Source organism: Cyclopterus lumpus, chromosome 15 (genome assembly GCF_009769545.1).
Source record: "Cyclopterus lumpus isolate fCycLum1 chromosome 15, fCycLum1.pri, whole genome shotgun sequence".
NCBI lineage: Eukaryota > Metazoa > Chordata > Actinopteri > Perciformes > Cyclopteridae > Cyclopterus > Cyclopterus lumpus.
In genome coordinates this window covers 1,010,001-1,035,000 of record NC_046980.1, presented here as the reverse complement: position 1 = coordinate 1,035,000, position 25,000 = coordinate 1,010,001, and the positions used below count along the sequence as shown (strand labels likewise).

Here is a 25,000-nt window from a genome sequence, read left to right as displayed (position 1 = left end):
AGGGGGTCCAGGTGAGAGGGGGTCCAGGTGAGAGGGGGTCCAGGTGAGGGGGAGGGGTCCAGGTGAGAGGGGGTCCAGGTGAGAGGGGGTCCAGGTGAGAGGGGGTCCAGGTGAGAGGGAGGGGTCCAGGTGAGAGGGGGGGGTCCAGGTGAGAGGGGGTCCAGGTGAGAGGGGGTCCAGGTGAGAGGGGGTCCAGGTGAGAGGGGGTGTAAATAAACAAGAGAGACAAATTCATGTGAGAAAGTTGTTTTTAAAGTAACAATACTAATCTAATTTTGCTCAGTTTGCATATTTATTTATACCAGCAGCTTGTTATCTCAGGTGAAAGAACAGCTGATCTCCTGAAGCTCAACTAGACCCATTGAAGCTGGACTGGTCTCCATCATGGGAGCCATGTGGTCTACCCTCCTCACCTGGTCCCGGTCACCCGCTTGTAGTTGTCCTCCGAGTACACGGCCAGTATGGAGACCCCCGAGCCGATGTTGACCAGCAGCATGGGGAACGGGTTGTCCAGGGTGCAGGTCTGCTTCACGCAGCTCTGGGTGTCTGACGGGTTCTGGAAGTAGTAGCCCTCCGGGTGCCCGTTGAAGCCCACCCGGTCCACGAACAGCAGGCCCCGGATCAGGCAGTCCAGCTCGTCCAGCTTCAGCAGCTCCAGGTCGGCCATCTGCGCTCCAGGAGATTAAAGTCAGGAGACGATTCACTGCTTTTGAGAAGCAGCTTTAACAGCAAGTGACCTGTCAATCAGCCTGTAGCCCCGCCCTAAAGCGCGCCCCGCTTTATGGTCTGTTGGACTCCAACTGGACACATGAAGCGCCGGCTTCCCTCTAGAGAACCGGCGGTTTGGCAATTGCTCTCATTAGAGTCACATTTCCTTGTTTAGAGCAACAGAATCGTCTTTAAATGTCTCGTGAGAGACGTTTAAGTAATTTAGAACAAACACATCCTCACATCATCTTTAAAAGTCCCTCGTTACCGGTCTCTAACTAACAGTAATCAGTTCTCCGTCCTCACCGCCCTGAAGTCGTTCTCGAACTTGTAGGCTCCGCCCCCGGTGGCGCAGAGCGTCGTGTGCAGGCTGGAGAAGTTCTTGTCGCGGCCCATCTGGATGAAGCGGGGCATGGCCTGCGTGGGGAAGCGGATGAAGTGCAGGTTCCCCGTGCGGCCACACATGGTCAGGTTCCTCAGCTCCAGGTGCACGTCACGGACGCCGGTTTTACCTTCAGAACCGGGTTTACACAGATATTAAAATGGATGCGGGACAAGAAACGGTTGGCCAATTTCTCAATGGCAACCTGGCAACCTGGCAACCTGGCAACCTGGCAACCCTCTGCTGCTGCAGCCAAGAACAAAACACCTTATCAATCTTATGCAACGCGCCGGTTACACTGAAAGTACATCCTGCTATCTTCATGTGAGGCGTCCTTGACCCGAGTCAACAGGTGTGTGTGTGCGTGTGTGTGTGTGTGTAGACGCACCGTAGGCCACGTTGGAGGTGAGGTAGCGGCGAATGGACTTGAGGTTCTCCACTTCTTCCTGTTCCTCCTCTGCAGTTATATCGACCGGCTCAAAGTAGACCAGCTTGACCAAGGTGCCCCCGATGTCCATCCCGAACCAGGGGAAGGCTGCAGAGCAACAGGACCATTTATTACACATATATGTATTTATAACATACACACAATGATATACATATATCTATTATATTAGATACAGTGTATGCATATAATATATATACATACACATATAATATGAATTTATTCTATACATATATACGAGTTACAGCCCAATTTAAACACTGTTGTCTCGAAGCTTTTTCTTTGATGTTTTATCAGTAAATAAATGTTAGAACTATAAACTGCTGATATATTTGCAGGACTGGATCAAAGCGTTAAAACAGAGTTAAGTAGAACATCGAGTTCAGCACAAGAACAACGGTCGCCATGGAAACATCTCTCTCTCAGTACAAAGTCAAATAAACTCAAAGAGCCTCTTTGTTCTCCGCTGAGGAACAGGAGATGATCAGGAACGTATTCGAGGGATTCCAGACCATAATCATGGAACATCCAACATGGCCACCGCTGTGAGGGCTAGACAAGAAGCATGCAACACGTCAGACAAGTTGAATGAGTAATGCTGCGTTCACATGAATATTCACAACGCTACTGTACCACAATGTACCACAATGTATTACAATGTATTACAATGTACCACAATGTATTACAATGTACCACAATGTATTACAATGTATTACAATGTACCACAATGTATTACAATGTACCACAATGTAATACAATGTATTACAATGTATTACAATGTACCACAATGTATTACAATGTACCACAATGTAATACAATGTATTACAATGTACCACAATGTACCACAATGTAATACAATGTACCACAATGTACCACAATGTATTACAATGTACCACAATGTATTACAATGTACCACACTGTACCACAATGTATTACAATGTACCACAATGTACCACAATGTAATACAATGTATTACAATGTACCACAATGTACCACAATGTATTACAATGTACCACAATGTATTACAATGTACCACAATGTATTACAATGTACCACAATGTATTACAATGTATTACAATGTACCACAATGTACCACAATGTATTACAATGTACCACAATGTATTACAATGTACCACAATGTATTACAATGTACCACAATGTATTACAATGTATTACAATGTACCACAATGTATTACAATGTACCACAATGTAATACAATGTATTACAATGTACCACAATGTATTACAATGTACCACACTGTACCACAATGTATTACAATGTATTACAATGTACCACAATGTACCAAACTGTACCACAATGTATTACAATGTACCAAACTGTACCACAATGTACCACAATGTATTACAATGTATTACAATGTACCACAATGTACCAAACTGTACCAAACTGTACCACAATGTACCACACTGTACCACAATGTACCACAATGTATTACAATGTATTACAATGTACCACAATGTAATACAATGTATTACAATGTATTACAATGTACCACAATGTAATACAATGTACCACAATGTACCACAATGTAATACAATGTACCACAATGTATTACAATGTACCAAACTGTACCACAATGTACCACAATGTATTACAATGTATTACAATGTACCACAATGTACCACAATGTATTACAATGTACCACAATGTACCACAATGTAATACAATGTACCACAATGTATTACAATGTACCACAATGTACCACAATGTAATACAATGTATTACAATGTACCACAATGTATTACAATGCACCACTATGTATTACAATGTACCACAATGTACTACAATGTACCAAACTGTAATACAATGTACCACAATGTATTACAATGTACCACAAAGTATTACAATGTACCACAATGTACCACAAAGTATTACAATGTATTACAATGTACCACAATGTATTACAATGCACCACTATGTATTACAATGTACCACAATGTATTACAATGTATTACAATGTACCAAACTGTACCACAATGTACCACAATATATTACAATGTACCAAACTGTACCACAATGTATTACAATGTATTACAATGTACCACAATGTAATACAATGTACCACAATGTATTACAATGGACCACAATGTACCACAATGTAATACAATGTAATACAATGTACCACAATGTATTACAATGTACCACAATGTACCACAATGTATTACAATGCACCACTATGTATTACAATGTACCACAATGTACCACAATGTATTACAATGCACCACTATGTATTACAATGTACCACAATGTATTACAATGTACCACAAAGTATTACAATGTACCACAATGTACCACAAAGTATTACAATGTATTACAATGTACCACAATGTATTACAATGTACCACACTGTACCACAATGTATTACAATGTACCACAATGTATTACAATGTACCAAACTGTACCACAATGTATTACAATGTACCACAATGTATTACAATGTATTACAATGTACCAAACTGTACCACAATGTACCACACTGTACCACAATGTACCACAATGTATTACAATGTACCAAACTGTACCACAATGTACCACAATGTACCACAATGTACCACACTGTACCACAATGTATTACAATGTATTACAATGTACCACAATGTACCAAACTGTACCACAATGTATTACAATGTACCAAACTGTACCACAATGTACCACAATGTATTACAATGTATTACAATGTACCACAATGTACCAAACTGTACCAAACTGTACCACAATGTACCACACTGTACCACAATGTACCAAACTGTACCACAATGTATTACAATGTATTACAATGTACCACAATGTAATACAATGTACCACAATGTATTACAATGTACCAAACTGTACCACAATGTACCACAATGTATTACAATGTACCACAATGTAATACAATGTATTACAATGTACCACAATGTACCACAATGTACCACAATGTAATACAATGTACCACAATGTACCACAATGTAATACAATGTATTACAATGTACCACAATGTATTACAATGTACCACAATGTACCACAATGTAATACAATGTATTACAATGTACCACAATGTATTACAATGCACCACTATGTATTACAATGTACCACAATGTACTACAATGTACCAAACTGTAATACAATGTACCACAATGTATTACAATGTACCACAAAGTATTACAATGTACCACAAAGTATTACAATGTATTACAATGTACCACAATGTATTACAATGTACCACAATGTATTACAATGCACCACTATGTATTACAATGTACCACAATGTATTACAATGTATTACAATGTACCAAACTGTACCACAATGTACCACAATGTATTACAATGTACCAAACTGTACCACAATGTATTACAATGTATTACAATGTACCACAATGTACCACAATGTAATACAATGTACCACAATGTATTACAATGGACCACAATGTACCACAATGTAATACAATGTAATACAATGTACCACAATGTATTACAATGTACCACAATGTACCACAATGTATTACAATGCACCACTATGTATTACAATGTACCACAATGTACCACAATGTATTACAATGCACCACTATGTATTACAATGTACCACAATGTATTACAATGTACCACAAAGTATTACAATGTACCACAATGTACCACAAAGTATTACAATGTATTACAATGTACCACAATGTATTACAATGTACCACACTGTACCACAATGTATTACAATGTACCACAATGTACTACAATGTACCAAACTGTACCACAATGTACCACAATGTATTACAATGTACCACAATGTATTACAATGTATTACAATGTACCAAACTGTACCACAATGTACCACACTGTACCACAATGTACCACAATGTATTACAATGTACCAAACTGTACCACAATGTACCACAATGTACCAAACTGTACCACAATATATTACAATGTACCAAACTGTACCACAATGCATTACAATGTACCAAACTGTACCACAATGTACCACAATGTACCAAACTGTACCACAATGTATTACAATGTACCAAACTGTACCACAATGTATTACAATGTACCACACTGTACCACAATGTACCACAATGTATTACAATGTACCAAACTGTACCACAATGTATTACAATGTACCAAACTGTACCACAATGTACCACAATGTATTACAATGTACCAAACTGTACCACAATGTATTACAATGTACCACAATGTATTACAATGTACCACACTGTACCACAATGTACCAAACTGTACCACAATGTATTACAATATACCACAATGTATTACAATGTACCACACTGTACCACAATGTATTACAATGTACCACAATGTATTACAATGTACCAAACTGTACCACAATGTATTACAATGTACCAAACTGTATTACAATGTACCAGAATGTACCACAATGTACCACACTGTACCACAATGTATTACAATGTACCAAACTGTACCACAATGTACCACACTGTACCACAATGTATTACAATGTACCACAATGTATTACAATGTACCAAACTGTACCACAATGTATTACAATGTACCAAACTGTATTACAATGTACCACAATGTACCACAATGTACCACACTGTACCACAATGTATTACAATGTACCAAACTGTACCACAATGTATTACAATGTACCACACTGTACCACAATGTACCACAATGTATTACAATGTACCAAACTGTACCACAATGTATTACAATGTACCAAACTGTACCACAATGTACCACACTGTATTACAATGTACCACACTGTACCACAATGTATTACAATGTACCAAACTGTACCACAATGTACCACAATGTACCACACTGTACCACACTGTATTACAATGTACCAAACTGTACCACACTGTACCACACTGTATTACAATGTACCAAACTGTACCACAATGTACCACAATGTACCACAATGTACCACACTGTATTACAATGTACCACACTGTACCACAATGTACCACAATGTATTACAATGTACCACACTGTACTACAATGTATTACAATGTACCACAATGTACCAACATGTACCAGACTGTACCACAATGTACCACAATGTACCACAATGTATTACAATGTACCAAACTGTACCACAATGTATTACAATGTACCACAATGTACCACAATGTACCACACTGTATTACAATGTACCACACTGTACCACAATGTATTACAATGTACCACAATGTACCAACATGTACCAGACTGTACCACAATGTACCACACTGTACCAGACTGTACCACAATGTACCATCATGTACCACACTATACCACAATGTACCAGACTGTACCACAATGTACCAGACTGTACCACAATGTACCACACTATACCACAATGTACCCCAATGTACCACACTGTACAACAATGTACCACAATGTATTACAATGTACCACACTGTACAACAATGTACCACAATGTATTACAATGTACCACAAGGCTCTGCATACAGTCTGTGAGACAGTCAATGTGTGGTGTTCAATGTAGGCTCCAGAAGGTCTGTAATAATTGATTCCTTGTGGGCAGAATGGATAGCGCTCGTACAGGAAGTCATCAACAACACAACCATGACTAGGAGAACAACACAATGTGCTCCTCCAACAACACAACCATGACTAGGAGAACAACACAATGTGCTCCTCCAACAACACAACCATGACTAGGAGAACAACACAATGTGCTCCTCCAACAACACAACCATGACTAGGAGAACAACACAATGTGCTCCTCCAACAACACAACCATGACTAGGAGGTTACGACCTTCAAGTGCTGAACTCCAACGACCTTCTTGTGTTTATTATGCATCATATCTCGTGTGCTATGATCCTGTTTGTGTTGACTGAGAACAGCCTGTTGAACAACCAGTCCTTGACGAGTCCACTGTGACCTCTGCACCCGCTGTGACCTCTGCACCTCTACACCCGCTGTGACCTCTGCACCCGCTGTGACCTCTACACCCGCTGTGACCTCTACACCCGCTGTGACCTCTACACCCGCTGTGACCTCTGCACCCGCTGTGACCTCTGCACCCGCTGTGACCTCTACACCTCTACACCCGCTGTGACCTCTGCACCCGCTGTGACCTCTGCACCCGCTGTGACCTCTACACCTCTACACCCGCTGTGACCTCTGCACCCGCTGTGACCTCTACACCCGCTGTGACCTCTACACCCGCTGTGACCTCTGCACCCGCTGTGACCTCTGCACCCGCTGTAACCTCTACACCCGCTGTAACCTCTACACCCGCTACACCCGCTGTGACCTCTACACCCGCTGTGACCTCTACACCCGCTGTGACCTCTACACCCGCTGTGACCTCTGCACCCGCTGTGACCTCTGCACCCGCTGTGACCTCTACACCTCTACACCCGCTGTGACCTCTGCACCCGCTGTGACCTCTGCACCCGCTGTGACCTCTGCACCTCTACACCCGCTGTGACCTCTACACCTCTACACCCGCTGTGACCTCTGCACCCGCTGTGACCTCTACACCCGCTGTGACCTCTACACCCGCTGTGACCTCTGCACCCGCTGTGACCTCTGCACCCGCTGTAACCTCTACACCCGCTGTAACCTCTACACCCGCTACACCCGCTGTGACCTCTACACCCGCTGTGACCTCTACACCCGCTGTGACCTCTACACCCGCTGTAACCTCTGCACCCGCTGTGACCTCTACACCCGCTGTGACCTCTACACCCGCTGTGACCTCTACACCCGCTGTGACCTCTACACCCGCTGTAACCTCTGCACCCGCTGTAACCTCTGCACCCGCTGTGACCTCTACACCCGCTGTTACCTCTGCACCCGCTGTGACCTCTACACCCGCTGTGACCTCTACACCCGCTGTGACCTCTACACCCGCTGTGACCTCTACACCCGCTGTTACCTCTGCACCCGCTGTTACCTCTACACCCGCTGTAACCTCTACACCCGCTGTTACCTCTGCACCCGCTGTGACCTCTGCACCCGCAGTGACCTCTACACCCGCTGTGATCTCTACACCCGCTGTAACCTCTACACCCGCTGTGATCTCTACACCCGCTGTGACCTCTACACCCGCTGTGACCTCTACAACCGCTGTGACCTCTACACCCGCTGTAACCTCTACACCCGCTGTGACCTCTACAACCGCTGTGACCTCTACACCCGCTGTGACCTATACACCCGCTGTGACCTCTACAACCGCTGTGACCTCTACAACCGCTGTTACCTCTACACCCGCTGTTACCTCTACCCCCGCTGTGATCTCTACACCCGCTGTAACCTCTACACCCGCTGTGATCTCTACACCCGCTGTGACCTCTACACCCGCTGTGACCTCTACAACCGCTGTGACCTCTACACCCGCTGTGACCTCTACAACCGCTGTTACCTCTACACCCGCTGTTACCTCTACACCTGCTGTAACCTCTACACCGCTACACCCGCTGTTACCTCTACACCTGCTGTGACCTCTACACCGCTACACCCGCTGTTACCTCTACACCCGCTGTTACCTCTACACCTGCTGTGACCTCTACACCCGGTGTGACCCCTACACCTGCTGTGACCTCTACACCGCTACACCCGCGGTGACCTCTACATGCGCTGTGGCCTCTACACCGCTACACCCGCTGTGACCTCTACACCTGCTGTGACCTCTGCACCCGCTGTGACCTCTGCACCTCTACACCCGCTGTGACCTCTGCACCTCTACACCCGCTGTGACCTCTACACCCGCTGTGACCTCTACACCGCTACACCCGCTGTGACCTCTACACCTGATGTGACCTCTACACCCGCTGTGACCTCTACACCCGCTGTGACCGCTGTGACCTCTACACCCGCTGTGACCTCTAGACCTCTACACCCAATGTTACCTCTACACCCGCCGTTACCTCTACAGCTGTAGAGGGGCGACTGTGGTTCAGTGGTAGAGCAGGGTTGTCCTTCAAGCAGACGATCCCCGGCTCCACTAGTCCCTGTCGATGTGTCTTTGGGCAAGGCTGTGAACCCCAAATTGCTCTTGCAGGCTGTTCCTACAGTGTATGAATGGGTATGAATGATTAGATGGTCCTGGTGGGTAGGTGGCACCTTGTAAGGTAGCTATACACCCGCCGGTACCCCCACACCCCCCCGGTACCCTCACACCGCCACACCCCCCCGGTACCGTCACATCTCCACACACCCCGGTACCCTCACACCTCCACACACCCCGGTACCCTCACACACCCCGGTACCCTCACACCTCCCGGTACCCTCACACCCGGGTACCCTCACATCGCCACACACCCCGGTACCCTCACACCTCGGTACCCTCACACCCCGGTACACTCACACCTCCACAAACCCCAGTACCCTCACACCCCGGTACCCTCACACCTCCACACACCCCGGTACCCTCACACCCCGGTACCCTCACACCTCCACACACCCCGGTACCCTCACACCCCGGTACCCTCACACCTCCACAAACCCCAGTACCCTCACACCCCGGTACCCTCACACCTCCCGGTACCCTCACACCTCCACACCCCGGTACCCTCACACACCCCGGTACCCTCACACCTCCACACACCCCGGTACCCTCACACCTCCCGGTACCCTCACACACCCCGGTACCCTCACACCCCGGTACCCTCACATCGCCACACACCCCGGTACCCTCACACCTCGGTACCCTCACACCCCGGTACCCTCACACCTCCACACACCCCGGTACCCTCACACCTCCACACACCCCAGTACCCTCACACCCCGGTACCCTCACACCTCCACAAACCCCAGTACCCTCACACCCCGGTACCCTCACACCTCCACACACCCCGGTACCCTCACACCCCGGTACCCTCACACCTCCCGGTACCCTCACATCTCCACACACCCCGGTACCCTCACACCTCAGTACCCTCACACCCCAGTACCCTCACATCTCCACACACCCCGGTACCCTCACACCTCCCGGTACCCTCACACCTCCACACACCCCGGTACCCTCACACCCCGGTACCCTCACACCTCCCGGTACCCTCACATCTCCACACACCCCGGTACCCTCACACCTCAGTACCCTCACACCCCAGTACCCTCACATCTCCACACACCCCGGTACCCTCACACCTCCCGGTACCCTCACACCTCCACACACCCCGGTACCCTCACACCTCCCGGTACCCTCACATCTCCACACCTCCCGGTACCCTCACATCTCCACACACCCCGGTACCCTCACACCTCCCGGTACCCTCACATCTCCACACCTCCCGGTACCCTCACATCTCCACACACCCCGGTACCGTCACACCTCCCGGTACCCTCACACCTCCACACACCCCGGTACCCTCACACCTCCACACACCCCGGTACCCTCACATCTGCTGCTGCTTGGTGATGGTGTTTAGTTGTTTTTCAGCCTCACTGACCTACTCTCATGTCTGTAAACATGAACTGAACTTTGTAAATAGACTTTAACAACAAATTGCCGTTGATCTTAACTACTTCATTATTATCTTGCGACACCATTAATATTTACATTTAGGGATGGGACGATCGAGGGTCTTAGCGTTTCATTTATTAGGATAATCATCACAAGTGACTGAAGATCATGGAAGAGAAGAGAGAAATACAGGAATTAATTATAAAGACACTCACACAATCTTCCTTTTCTTTTATTCGTATTCATCCATATTGTATTAACGCAGCGGGGCTTTACGATTACCTTATTTAAGAAAAAAAAATGAATTGTCCTTTCTGTGATGCATTAAAACATGTGTATCAACCAATATGTAAACAATTCCAGTATATAGTGTTATTGTAAGAGTTTACGTATATTTGGTGATTACCGGGACACTAGAACTGAGCGTTAGATTCTGCAAAAGCTTGATAATAAGTTATCTTTCTCTGTCGATACACAACATTACGACGTGTACGCATGAGGGGAACCCTCTTGTTAATGCGAGACATGCGTTTCCCACAACAGGATCCGTTATCGAGGGCAGCGGCTTCCCCCTCGAGGCCGTGAAGAAGTATAATAACAAGCACCGATGCAGAACGGGGAACAGAAATATGATCTTCTTCTGTGACGTAAGATAAAGCGACGGCGTCCTCAGGTGACATCACGTATTCCTCCACAGCCTCAGCCAATCACTGAACAGTTGTAGACCAACAGAAAGAGGAGCGTTGACGTCTCAGACAACCTGCATCTTCTTTAAGTGATTCTGTTACTAAGTGAACAACTGGGTGACCGTTGCCCTTAAATGATTTAACCAAGAAAGGGTTTTTATGATCTTTACTTCTACGACCTGCCGATCATAAAACCCTTCATATCAACACATTGTGAACATCATTTGCGGTCTTCGTTCTCCTTATTGTCTGCTATGAGAACAGGTGGCAAGTCCTCATTACATGAAGAGATTTGAAGCACAGATAGAAAGGGGACTGAGAGCCGGTTGGTTACAATACAGGAAATTAAATAATGCACATTGCTGCCGAGTTACTTCTGGTGTTAACAACTGCGTTACCTTGAAAGTCACAGCAAACTAAATCTGAACGATGAACGCGGAGGCCGGCGATGCGCTCCACGAGCTCAGAGGGTCATCCGGGTTCATCTGGACGGCCTCCAGCCAGCCATAAGTCAGCCATGAAGCAGTCAAAGTGTACGGAGATGTTCCCTCACTCACGTCACCTGGTTCTCAGCCACCACGGAGAAGGATCAATGCTTATCGATGGTCACACCGGTCCACAGTACTATTATTATTATTAATGGTTATGTTTTCTAACCAAGCTCACAAATGAAGTCTCTCATCGTACACAGAACATGCTGTATGAGTATCACCGTGTTCCTGTTTGTTTCAGCACGTTGGGTTTTATCTTTAGAAGAATGAACCACGATAGCAGAACTACTCGTCATCACGGCTCCCCGCTAAAGGAAACCCCTTCTTGGCCTTTTGGTTTCCACTTTTATTAAAACGTATAAAAAGATAATTGGGGCAGCAAACAGCTGCAAAACAAGAGACAATGCTCAAGGTAAAAAGGTGAAGTGTGCTGGTTTTAAACGTACAAAATTAGACGACCGAAGAGGAGGCTCTTTAGAAACACTGATCAACAAAACCCCAATATTGATGTTGTGATGTGGCATTAACGTCACCATGTTAGAATGACAACAAAAGATCACGCTGCCTCTCCCGTATAGAAGGAAGGAAAACTCTCTGCAAACATTTAGCATGAGAACAAGTTTTATAGCCCGCAGGCAGTAAACGCCTTTGGTCTGACGGAGGCTCAATATGCTGAGATAAAGTTGGTCCAATAAGTTCAGGCACACAACAAGGTTTCAACTTGACCTTTCAACAAATAAAACGCCAAATGAATCTTCTTCAAACCACGGAACAGAGCCAACACTCACCGGGTTTCTTTTCACTGATAAGCTTCATAGTGCAGAACAATAGCAGCTGCAGGTGTGGAACAATACAATGAAAACAGGAGAGTCCAGAGAACTGGGATGAAGGAAACTCTGTTTAAAAGACACTGCAAAGTTCCCCCTCACCATCATCACAAACACTGGGTAAATACAAAGGGGCGGGTCCGGAACACAGGAGGCGGCTGCTGATTGGCCGAGGCAAGCCAGGCCCACTAATCAGGAGCTTCCTCACCACCGGGGCAACCGACCAATCACAGAGCACCAAATGCCACCCGAGGGTGCAGGACAACAAAAAGGGGGGTCTCCCTGACGACAGCGGACGGAGACACCAGCGGATCGATGGGATCGATAAGGGGGACATCGGGGGGGACTATACGGTATCGGTTCATAATACAGTGATCATAATAAAGGCGTTACAACCCCGGTTGGTCGGCATTACACGACCACCGGTCCACGGATGACGCATGCGCATACGCTTCCACCGAGCCAACAGTTAAAACACTCACGGGGTCGGCTCCGTCTCACGGACTCCGTCCTCCTCCGCAGCCGGCACCTCTTGGCCGGGGAGCCGTTGCACTCCGCGTCCTCCCCGCCGCGGTGCAGGTGCAGCGCCCCGTCCGCTCCGCCGGAGCTCGAGCAGCCGCCATTGGCGTGAAACCCCCGCTGGCTCTGCCCGTTGTTGACGTGACAGGGTCCCGGCGCTACCTTCTTGTCCGCCATTGACTTATCCATGGCGGCTGCGACAAGCCACGCCTACTTCCGCTGAGCTACGGTTGCAGTCGCGCGACCAGATAAATGCCCCCCCCCACCCCACGAGATAAAACACACCTTAGTGCTTTAAGGAGGAATAACAACATAAACACACCTTAGTGCTTTAAGGAGGAATAACAACATAAACACACCTTAGTGCTTTAAGGAGGAATAACAACATAAACACACCTTAGTGCTTTAAGGAGGAATAACAACATAAACACACCTGTGTGTTAGGAGGAATAACAACATAAACACACCTTAGTGCTTTAAGGAGGAATAACAACATAAACACACCTGTGTGCTTTAAGGAGGAATAACAACATAAACACACCTTAGTGCTTTAAGGAGGTATAACAACATAAACACACCTTAGTGCTTTAAGGAGGAATAACAACATAAACACACCTGTGTGTTAGGAGGAATAACAACATAAACACACCTTAGTGCTTTAAGGAGGAATAACAACATAAACACACCTGTGTGCTTTAAGGAGGAATAACAACATAAACACACCTGTGTGCTTTAAGGAGGAATAACAACATAAACACACCTGAGTGCTTTAAGGAGGAATAACAACATAAACACACCTGTGTGCTTTAAGGAGGAATAACAACATAAACACACCTTAGTGCTTTAAGGAGGAATAACAACATAAACACACCTTAGTGCTTTAAGGAGGAATAACAACATAAACACACCTGTGTGCTTTAAGGAGGAATAACAACATAAACACACCTGTGTGTTAGGAGGAATAACAACATAAACACACCTTAGTGCTTTAAGGAGGAATAACAACATAAACACACCTTTGTGTTAGGAGGAATAACAACATAAACACACCTTAGTGCTTTAAGGAGGAATAACAACATAAACACACCTGTGTGCTTTAAGGAGGAATAACAACATAAACACACCTGTGTGCTTTAAGGAGGAATAACAACATAAACACACCTGTGTGTTAGGAGGAATAACAACATAAACACACCTTAGTGCTTTAAGGAGGTATAACAACATAAACACACCTGTGTGCTTTAAGGAGGTATAACAACATAAACACACCTTTGTGTTAGGAGGAATAACAACATAAACACACCTTAGTGCTTTAAGGAGGAATAACAACATAAACACACCTTAGTGCTTTAAGGAGGAATAACAACATAAACACACCTGTGTGCTTTAAGGAGGAATAACAACATAAACACACCTGTGTGTTAGGAGGAATAACAACATAAACACACCTTAGTGCTTTAAGGAGGAATAACAACATAAACACACCTTTGTGTTAGGAGGAATAACAACATAAACACACCTTAGTGCTTTAAGGAGGTATAACAACATAAACACACCTTAGTGCTTTAAGGAGGAATAACAACATAAACACACCTTAGTGCTTTAAGGAGGAATAACAACATAAACACACCTTAGTGCTTTAAGGAGGAATAACAACATAAACACACCTGTGTGTTAGGAGGAATAACAACATAAACACACCTTAGTGCTTTAAGGAGGTATAACAACATAAACACACCTTAGTGCTTTAAGGAGGAATAACAACATAAACACACCTTAGTGCTTTAAGGAGGAATAACAACATAAACACACCTGTGTGCTTTAAGGAGGAATAACAACATAAACACACCTGTGTGTTAGGAGGTATAACAACATAAACACACCTGTGTGCTTTAAGGAGGAATAACAACATAAACACACCTGTGTGTTAGGAGGTATAACAACATAAACACACCTTAGTGCTTTAAGGAGGTATAACAACATAAACACACCTTAGTGCTTTAAGGAGGAATAACAACATAAACACACCTTAGTGCTTTAAGGAAGTATAACAACATAAACACACCTTAGTGCTTTAAGGAGGAATAACAACATAAACACACCTGTGTGTTAGGAGGAATAACAACATAAACACACCTTTGTGTTAGGAGGTATAACAACATAAACACACCTTAGTGCTTTAAGGAGGTATAACAACATAAACACACCTGTGTGTTAGGAGGAATAACAACATAAACACACCTGTGTGTTAGGAGGTATAACAACATAAACAAACCTGTGTGTTAGGAGGTATAACAACATAAACACACCTGTGTGCTTTAAGGAGGTATAACAACATAAACAAACCTGTGTGTTAGGAGGTATAACAACATAAACACACCTTAGTGCTTTAAGGAGGTATAACAACATAAACACACCTGTGTGTTAGGAGGAATAACAACATAAACACACCTGTGTGTTAGGAGGTATAACAACATAAACAAACCTGTGTGTTAGGAGGTATAACAACATAAACACACCTGTGTGCTTTAAGGAGGAATAACAACATAAACAAACCTGTGTGTTAGGAGGTATAACAACATAAACACACCTGTGTGCTTTAAGGAGGTATAACAACATAAACACACCTGTGTGCTTTAAGGAGGTATAACAACATAAACACACCTTAGTGCTTTAAGGAGGTATAACAACATAAACACACCTGTGTGCTTTAAGGAGGAATAACAACATAAACACACCTGTGTGCTTTAAGGAGGAATAACAACATAAACACACCTGTGTGTTAGGAGGAATAACAACATAAACACACCTGTGTGTTAGGAGGAATAACAACATAAACACACCTGTGTGCTTTAAGGAGGAATAACAACATAAACACACCTGTGTGCTTTAAGGAGGAATAACAACATAAACACACCTGTGTGCTTTAAGGAGGAATAACAACATAAACACACCTGTGTGCTTTAAGGAGTTATACAAAGATTTTTAAATCACGCTCTCTGAGGTCACTCGCGGTCATTTCCTCAGTTGAGATCCCGGCGCCGCGCCTTATCTCCGCGTGTGCGCGCGTTCCTGTGCGTGCGTGTGTTTTGTATATGTGTGTGTGTGTGTGTGTGTGTGTGTGTGGACTGCTACGTCACGGCAGCTCTTGCAGCGCGAGGCCCGAACCCGTTTGTCTCCTCTGACCGGTTTCTCTCTGCAACACAATGACGATGATGACGATGATGATGATGACGATGATGATGATGATGATGACGATGATGATGATGGTGATGGAGGAAATTTAAATGAAATCTAAATGGCGACCAGTTCCTGCAGTTATATATATTTTTTTTATTTAATATTTTAAACATATATACATTTATATACATATATATTAATTTTTATATTTTATTTTATATTTTAAATATATATATATAAAGATATATGTACTATATTAAATGTATTAATATGATAAAGATATACATTTATATAAATACATATTTATTTTTATATTTAATTTAATATTTTAAATATATATATATATATATATGTACTATATATATTACATGTATATTATTTATATGATAAACATATAGTTATATAAATATACATTTATTTATAATAATTCATAAAATATATATATATCGCTCATTCCCTGCAGGCCTCTCTGCGCATGTGATGTGCGCACATTGCCGCCAGTCAACATGAACTGTCGTAACCCCGCAGAGGCCAGGAGGCGGAACCTGCCGTGCGATCCGCCCTCATCCGGGACCTTCAGTTACCTCAACGGTGACTGCAGAGCAGTCTGGAACCAGTAAACAATCAGGAACACAAACAAAACAACCACAAACAACAAGACAGTAAACAATCAGGAACACAAACAAAACAACCACAAACAACAAGACAGTAAACAATCAGGAACACAAACAAAACAACCACAAACAACAAGACAGTAAACAATCAGGAACACAAACAAAACAACCACAAACAACAAGACAGTAAACAATCAGGAACACAAACAAAACAACCACAAACAACAAGACAGTAAACAATCAGGAACACAAACAAAACAACCACAAACAACAAGACAGTAAACAATCAGGAACACAAACAAAACAACCACAAACAACAAGACAGTAAACAATCAGGAACACAAACAAAACAACCACAAACAACAAGACAGTAAACAATCAGGAACACAAACAAAACAACCACAAACAACAAGACAGTAAACAATCAGGAACACAAACAAAACAACCACAAACAACAAGACAGTAAACAATCAGGAACACAAACAAAACAACCACAAACAACAAGACAGTAAACAATCAGGAACACAAACAAAACAACCACAAACAACAAGACAGTAAACAATCAGGAACACAAACAAAACAACCACAAACAACAAGACAGTAAACAATCAGGAACACAAACAAAACAACCACAAACAACAAGACAGTAAACAATCAGGAACACAAACAAAACAACCACAAACAACAAGACAGTAAACAATCAGGAACACAAACAAAACACCAAACAACAAGACAGTAAACAATCAGGAACACAAACAAACACCACAACAAGACAGTAAACAATCAGGAACACAAACAAAACAACCACAAACAACAAGACAGTAAACAATCAGGAACACAAACAAAACAACCACAAACAACAAGACAGTAAACAATCAGGAACACAAACAAAACAACCACAAACAACAAGACAGTAAACAATCAGGAACACAAACAAAACAACCACAAACAACAAGACAGTAAACAATCAGGAACACAAACAAAACAACCACAAACAACAAGACAGTAAACAATCAGGAACACAAACAAAACAACCACAAACAACAAGACAGTAAACAATCAGGAACACAAACAAAACAACCAAAAACAACAAGACAGTAAACAATCAGGAACACAAACAAAACAACCACAAACAACAAGACAGTAAACAATCAGGAACACAAACAAAACAACCACAAACAACAAGACAGTAAACAATCAGGAACACAAACAAAACAACCACAAACAACAAGACAGTAAACAATCAGGAACACAAACAAAACAACCAAAAACAACAAGACAGTAAACAATCAGGAACACAAACAAAACAACCACAAACAACAAGACAGTAAACAATCAGGAACACAAACAAAACAACCACAAACAACAAGACAGTAAACAATCAGGAACACAAACAAAACAACCACAAACAACAAGACAGTCAACAATCAGGAACACAAACAAAACAACCACAAACAACAAGACAGTAAACAATCAGGAACACAAACAAAACAACCACAAACAACAAGACAGTAAACAATCAGGAACACAAACAAAACAACCACAAACAACAAGACAGTAAACAATCAGGAACACAAACAAAACAACCAAAAACAACAAGACAGTAAACAATCAGGAACACAAACAAAACAACCACAAACAACAAGACAGTAAACAATCAGGAACACAAACAAAACAACCACAAACAACAAGACAGTCAACAATCAGGAACACAAACAAAACAACCACAAACAACAAGACAGTAAACAATCAGGAACACAAACAAAACAACCACAAACAACAAGACAGTAAACATGTGTCTTACTAAATGTGCAAACTGTGGTGTCGTTATGTTAAGTGCTACTTTAAAAACAAACATGAGGTTATTATATATATAAATAATACTGTGTATATCACAGTATTATATATATATATACTGTAATGGGATATATCAGTGATATATATATTTTTTAATTTTAATATATATATATATATATATATATTAAACAGTATTATATATACATATATATTTTAGTATATATATATATATATCACAGTAATATATATATATATATTTATACATAGGATCTCAATCACTAACTATATATGTATATTTTATACATACTACAGTATTATATATGTATGTATGGTTTAATAACTGGTCACCTCCATATTAAGAGTGAGAATATCTTATTGTATAAATCCCTTAACAGGCTTGAGTTCAGTCGTTATTTGTCAATAAAACTCTGTAATATAGCTGGTGAAATATAAAATGTATATTTGATGGTTTCATAAATTAAATGGAAGTTATTTTCCTTTCCTTTTATTAAATAAAAAGGTATAATGTGACCCCATTCAGAAATCTGTTATAGTTTATAAATTACTTTCCGGTGACAGGAATATTTCCTGAACCTTTATAGAGGACAACAAAAATGTACTTAAATATCAAGAAATAAATACAGAAATAAAAAAAGAAATGCTTGAATAAATGTTTGAATACAGAAATAAATCAATACATTAATATTCAAATGCTGACAAATGCAGAAATAGTATAAAGTATAAGTATAAATAAAATAAATTCTGAAATAAAAAAATGAATATACTACTAATAAATACAGAAATAAATAAATGCTTAAATAAATAAACATTCAAAAGTGTTAAGAGTTGCTTTGCTTCTGTGTTGTTGTCCATGTATTCCTTGTTTCAGGCGTTATAAATAATATCGTATATACAGTATATAAACCAATATCCCCCGAACAAAAATACACACACACGTATTATTATGTCATACTTTAATAAAAATGTACACTTTTATTGATCCCAAAGTGAAATTCTTCTCTGCATTACATGACATTGTCTTATTAATTTAGTCTATAATATTGTGAATTATTAATATTATAACGGTTGAGGCTTTAAATAAGTCCAGCGGGTTTTCTGCCTCCAATCTTATCGATCTGCTTAAATCCTTCATCGTTAGGATCTATAAGTTTGTATTAATGTGTTGTTGTGTACCGATGAAGAGAAAACACACTGGTCAACAACAACGAGCATCACGAGGTCCACGTGAGGCTGCTCCACCTCCTCCTCCGTGGGAAGGAGGTGTCCGTCTGTTTGTTTGTTTGTTTGTTTGTTTGTTTACCAGGGCAGTTCCGTCCCGTCCCAGCTGAAGGCCTTGCCGGTCTGCTCCCCGTCCAGAGAGTCCACGATGCTCATGAGGTGCTGCACGGAGAGCTCGGCCCCGAACAGCCGGGCCCTCGGGACGTTCCTGTGGTACGGCCTGGAGAGGTCCGTGTCCACGGTCCCCGGATGTAGAGACACACACAGAACCTGGAGGAACCACAACACACTCAGGAACCACAACACACACAGAGAACCTGGAGGAACCACAACACACTCAGGAACCACAACACACACAGAGAACCTGGAGGAACCACAACACACTCAGGAACCACAACACACACAGAGAACCTGGAGGAACCACAACACACACACACAGAACCTGGAGGAACCACAACACACTCAGGAACCACAACACACACACACAGAACCTGGAGGAACCACAACACACTCAGGAACCACAACACACACACACAGAACCTGGAGGAACCACAACACACTCAGGAACCACAACACACACAGAACCTGGAGGAACCACAACACACTCAGGAACCACAACACACACAGAACCTGGAGGAACCACAACACACTCAGGAACCACAACACACACACAGAACCTGGAGGAACCACAACACACTCAGGAACCACAACACACACACACAGAACCTGGAGGAACCACAACACACTCAGGAACCACAACACACACAGAACCTGGAGGAACCACAACACACTCAGGAACCACAACACACACAGAACCTGGAGGAACCACAACACACACAGAACCTGGAGGAACCACAACACACTCAGGAACCACAACACACACACACAGAACCTGGAGGAACCACAACACACACACACACAGAACCTGGAGGAACCACAACACACACAGAACCTGGAGGAACCACAACACACACACAGAACCTGGAGGAACCACAACACACACACAGAACCTGGAGGAACCACACACCTTGGGTCGGCTGCGACTCAGCTCTATGGACAGATTCCTGGTGGCCATGTTGAGGGCTGCCTTAGACATCCTGTAGCTGTACCAGCCCCCCAGAGCTGAGGAGGACCACACGGGACCACCAGTTAGTGTGAATACTATACGTTACCACAGGGAGGGGCCACCGGGAATCAAGAACACGAACACACACACACACACACACACACACACACACACACACACACACACACACACACACACACACACACACACACACACACACACACACACACACACACACACACACACACACACACACACACACACACACACACACACACACACACACACACACACACACACACACACACACACACACACACACACACACACACACACACACACACACACACACCGTTGTCGCCAATGGATCCCACTTTGGCGGTGATGTTGACGATGATGCCGCTGTGCCGCTTCTCTTCCTCGGGGGGCTGACAACCAAAGCCACCGCCCCCCTTCTGGAGGAGGGGGGCGAAATACTTGGCCACGATCAGGGGGCCCACCGCGTTGGTCATCAAGGTGGACATGACGCCCTGAAAGAGGAGGGGGGGCATTCAAAGGGTTAATTTAAGAAGCGACACAGGAGACAATGATCAGAAAATTACTTTTGATACTTAAGTCCAGTAAATATCACGTACTTTAATACTTTTAAAGTATTGCTTTGGGGTACTTTATACACCACTGTGTCCATGTTATTGATTGTTATCGGTGCATTTTTACTAATAAGCGGACCTCCATTTTTAAATGTTTGTACACGAGGTTTGAACCCCTGTCATCATGACGTCACGTCTCACCTGCGCGGACACGTCCCTCAGGCTGGTCTCCCCTCGGCCGGAGGGGTGCAGCATGGCCGAGGAGTTCACGAGCAGGTCCAGCCGCCCGAAGCTCTCCCTCACCCGGTCTGCGGCTGCGCGGACGTCCTCCTCCCGGCTCACGTCCAGCCGGAGGACCGTCACCCTGCCCGGCCGCTGGCCCCCCGCGAGGCCCCGCAGCTCGGCCGCGTCCTCCGGGCTCCGGCACGTCGCTACGAGGAAGGCGGCGGGGCTGTTCTTCAAGATGTGCCGACAGAACTGGAGGCCCAGTCCTCTGCTGGCCCCTTGGATGAGCGCCACGGGGGCCGCCATGACAGTCGGTGACGTAACGCCGACCGGAAGTGGAGGAGGCGCGTGTGCTGCCTTCAGGTTCATGCGAAACGTCGTAATCTTGTGATTTAGAGATAGCTTAAAAACAGCTTTAACACATGAAGCATTCATTTATAAATATACAACAAGAGTAGTACTACTACTGACTACTACTACTGACTACTACTACTGACTACTACTACTACTGACTACTACTACTGACTACTGACTACTACTACTACTGACTACTACTGACTACTACTGACTACTACTACTACTGACTACTACTGACTACTACTACTGACTACTACTACTACTGACTACTACTACTACTACTGACTACTACTGACTACTACTACTACTGACTACTACTACTGACTACTACTACTGACTACTACTGACTACTACTACTACTGACTACTACTACTGACTACTACTACTACTGACTACTACTACTGACTACTACTACTGACTACTACTGACTACTACTACTGACTACTACTACTACTGACTACTACTACTACTACTGACTACTACTGACTACTACTACTGACTACTACTACTGACTACTACTACTGACTACTACTACTACTGACTACTACTACTACTGACTACTACTACTACTACTGACTACTACTACTGACTACTACTGACTACTACTACTGACTACTACTACTACTGACTACTACTACTACTACTGACTACTACTGACTACTACTACTGACTACTACTACTGACTACTACTACTGACTACTACTACTACTGACTACTACTACTACTACTGACTACTACTGACTACTACTACTACTGACTACTACTACTACTGACTACTACTACTACTACTGACTACTACTACTACTACTGACTACTACTGACTACTACTACTGACTACTACTACTGACTACTACTACTACTGACTACTACTACTACTACTGACTACTACTGACTACTACTACTACTGACTACTACTACTGACTACTACTACTACTGACTACTACTACTACTACTGACTACTACTGACTACTACTACTACTGACTACTACTACTGACTACTACTACTGACTACTACTACTACTGACTACTACTACTACTACTGACTACTACTACTGACTACTACTACTGACTACTACTACTACTGACTACTACTACTACTACTGACTACTACTACTGACTACTACTACTGACTACTACTACTGACTACTGACTACTACTACTACTGACTACTACTACTGACTACTACTGACTACTGACTACTACTACTACTGACTACTACTACTGACTACTACTACTGACTACTGACTACTACTACTACTGACTACTACTACTGACTACTACTACTGACTACTACTACTGACTACTGACTACTACTACTACTGACTACTACTACTGACTCTACTACTACTGACTACTACTACTACTGACTACTACTACTACTGACTACTACTGCTACTACTACTACTACTACTGACTCTACTACTACTGACTCTACTACTACTACTACTGACTACTACTACTGACTACTACTGCTACTACTACTACTACTACTGACTCTACTACTACTGACTACTACTACTACTGACTACTACTACTGACTACTGACTACTACTACTACTGACTACTACTACTGACTACTACTACTGACTACTGACTACTACTACTGACTACTACTACTGACTACTACTACTACTACTACTACTGACTACTACTACTGACTACTACTACTGACTACTGACTACTACTACTACTACTGACTACTACTGACTACTACTGACTACTACTACTGACGACTACTACTGACTACTACTGACTACTACTGACTACTACTACTACTGACTACTACTACTGACTACTACTGACTCTACTACCGACTACTACTACTACTGACTACTACTGACTACTACTGACTACTACTACTACTGACTACTACTACTGACTACTACTGACTCTACTACCGACTACTACTACTACTGACTCTACTACTGACTACTACTACTACTGACTCTACTACTGACTACTACTGACTACTACTACTACTGACTACTACTACTGACTACTGCTGACTCTACTACTGACTACTACTACTACTGACTACTACTGACTCTACTACTGACTACTACTACTACTGACTACTACTACTACTGACTATTACTACTGACTACTACTACTGACTCTACTACTGACTACTACTACTACTGACTACTACTACTGACTACTATTACTGACTTTATTACTACTGACACTACTACTGACTACTACTACTACTACTACTGACTCTACTACTGACTCTACTACTGACTACTACTGACTCTACTACTGACTTTATTACTACTGACTCTACTACTGACTCTACTACTGACTACTACTGACTCTACTACTGACTTTATTACTACTGACACTACTACTACTGACTACTACTACTACTACTACTACTGACTCTACTACTGACTACTACTACTGACTCTACTACTGACTACTACTGACTTTATTACTACTGACTCTACTACTGACTACTGACTCTACTACTGACT

At 43.1% G+C, this 25,000-nt stretch overlaps 3 protein-coding genes across 7 annotated transcripts in view; 1 reads left to right on the top strand and 2 right to left on the bottom strand.

Moving 5' to 3' along the window:
- Positions 1 to 13,656, bottom strand: part of pank1a (pantothenate kinase 1a) — a 25,133-nt gene extending 11,477 nt beyond the window's left edge. Inside the window, exons 1-5 of one of the 5 annotated variants that reach the window (XM_034552595.1) lie at positions 12,901 to 13,283; positions 12,020 to 12,183; positions 1,479 to 1,625; positions 1,015 to 1,220; positions 414 to 667 (exon numbers count right to left, since the gene is read on the bottom strand). In XM_034552595.1, coding sequence (XP_034408486.1) covers positions 414 to 667; positions 1,015 to 1,220; positions 1,479 to 1,608 — 590 coding nt within the window. In that variant the 5' untranslated portion in view covers positions 1,609 to 1,625; positions 12,020 to 12,183; positions 12,901 to 13,283. Of the gene's footprint in view, positions 1 to 413; positions 668 to 1,014; positions 1,221 to 1,478; positions 1,626 to 9,379; positions 9,604 to 12,019; positions 12,184 to 12,900; positions 13,284 to 13,421 lie in introns of those variants that run through there. The other 4 variants (XM_034552592.1, XM_034552594.1, XM_034552596.1 and 1 more) reach the window with 4 other exon arrangements.
- Positions 13,657 to 20,008: 6,352 nt separating this feature from the next.
- On the bottom strand, positions 20,009 to 22,479 carry zgc:65997 (uncharacterized protein LOC794398 homolog). Its single transcript, XM_034552141.1, has 4 exons — positions 22,146 to 22,479; positions 21,707 to 21,884; positions 21,316 to 21,410; positions 20,009 to 20,558 (listed from the first exon to the last, which is right to left on the bottom strand). The coding sequence occupies exons 1-4, from the start codon at positions 22,473 to 22,475 to the stop codon at positions 20,367 to 20,369; spliced, it is 795 nt and encodes a 264-aa protein (XP_034408032.1). The 5' UTR covers positions 22,476 to 22,479; the 3' UTR covers positions 20,009 to 20,366.
- Positions 22,342 to 25,000, top strand: part of nphp1 (nephronophthisis 1) — a 17,948-nt gene continuing 15,289 nt past the window's right edge. Inside the window, exon 1 of the mRNA XM_034552137.1 lies at positions 22,342 to 22,532. The gene's annotated coding sequence lies outside the window, so the exon portion shown is untranslated. The remainder of the gene's footprint in view (positions 22,533 to 25,000) is intronic.

Excerpts from the sequence above, each read along its gene's own strand:
- zgc:65997 (XM_034552141.1), bottom strand. The coding sequence starts at position 22,475 with ATGGCGGCCCCCGTGGCGCTCATCCAAGGGGCCAGCAGAGGACTGGGC. Across the intron at positions 21,411-21,706 it reads GGGATCCATTGGCGACAACG|CTCTGGGGGGCTGGTACAGC; the intron begins GTGTGTGTGTGT and ends GGTCCTCCTCAG. Across the intron at positions 20,559-21,315 it reads TGAGTCGCAGCCGACCCAAG|GTTCTGTGTGTGTCTCTACA; the intron begins GTGTGTGGTTCC and ends TGGTTCCTCCAG.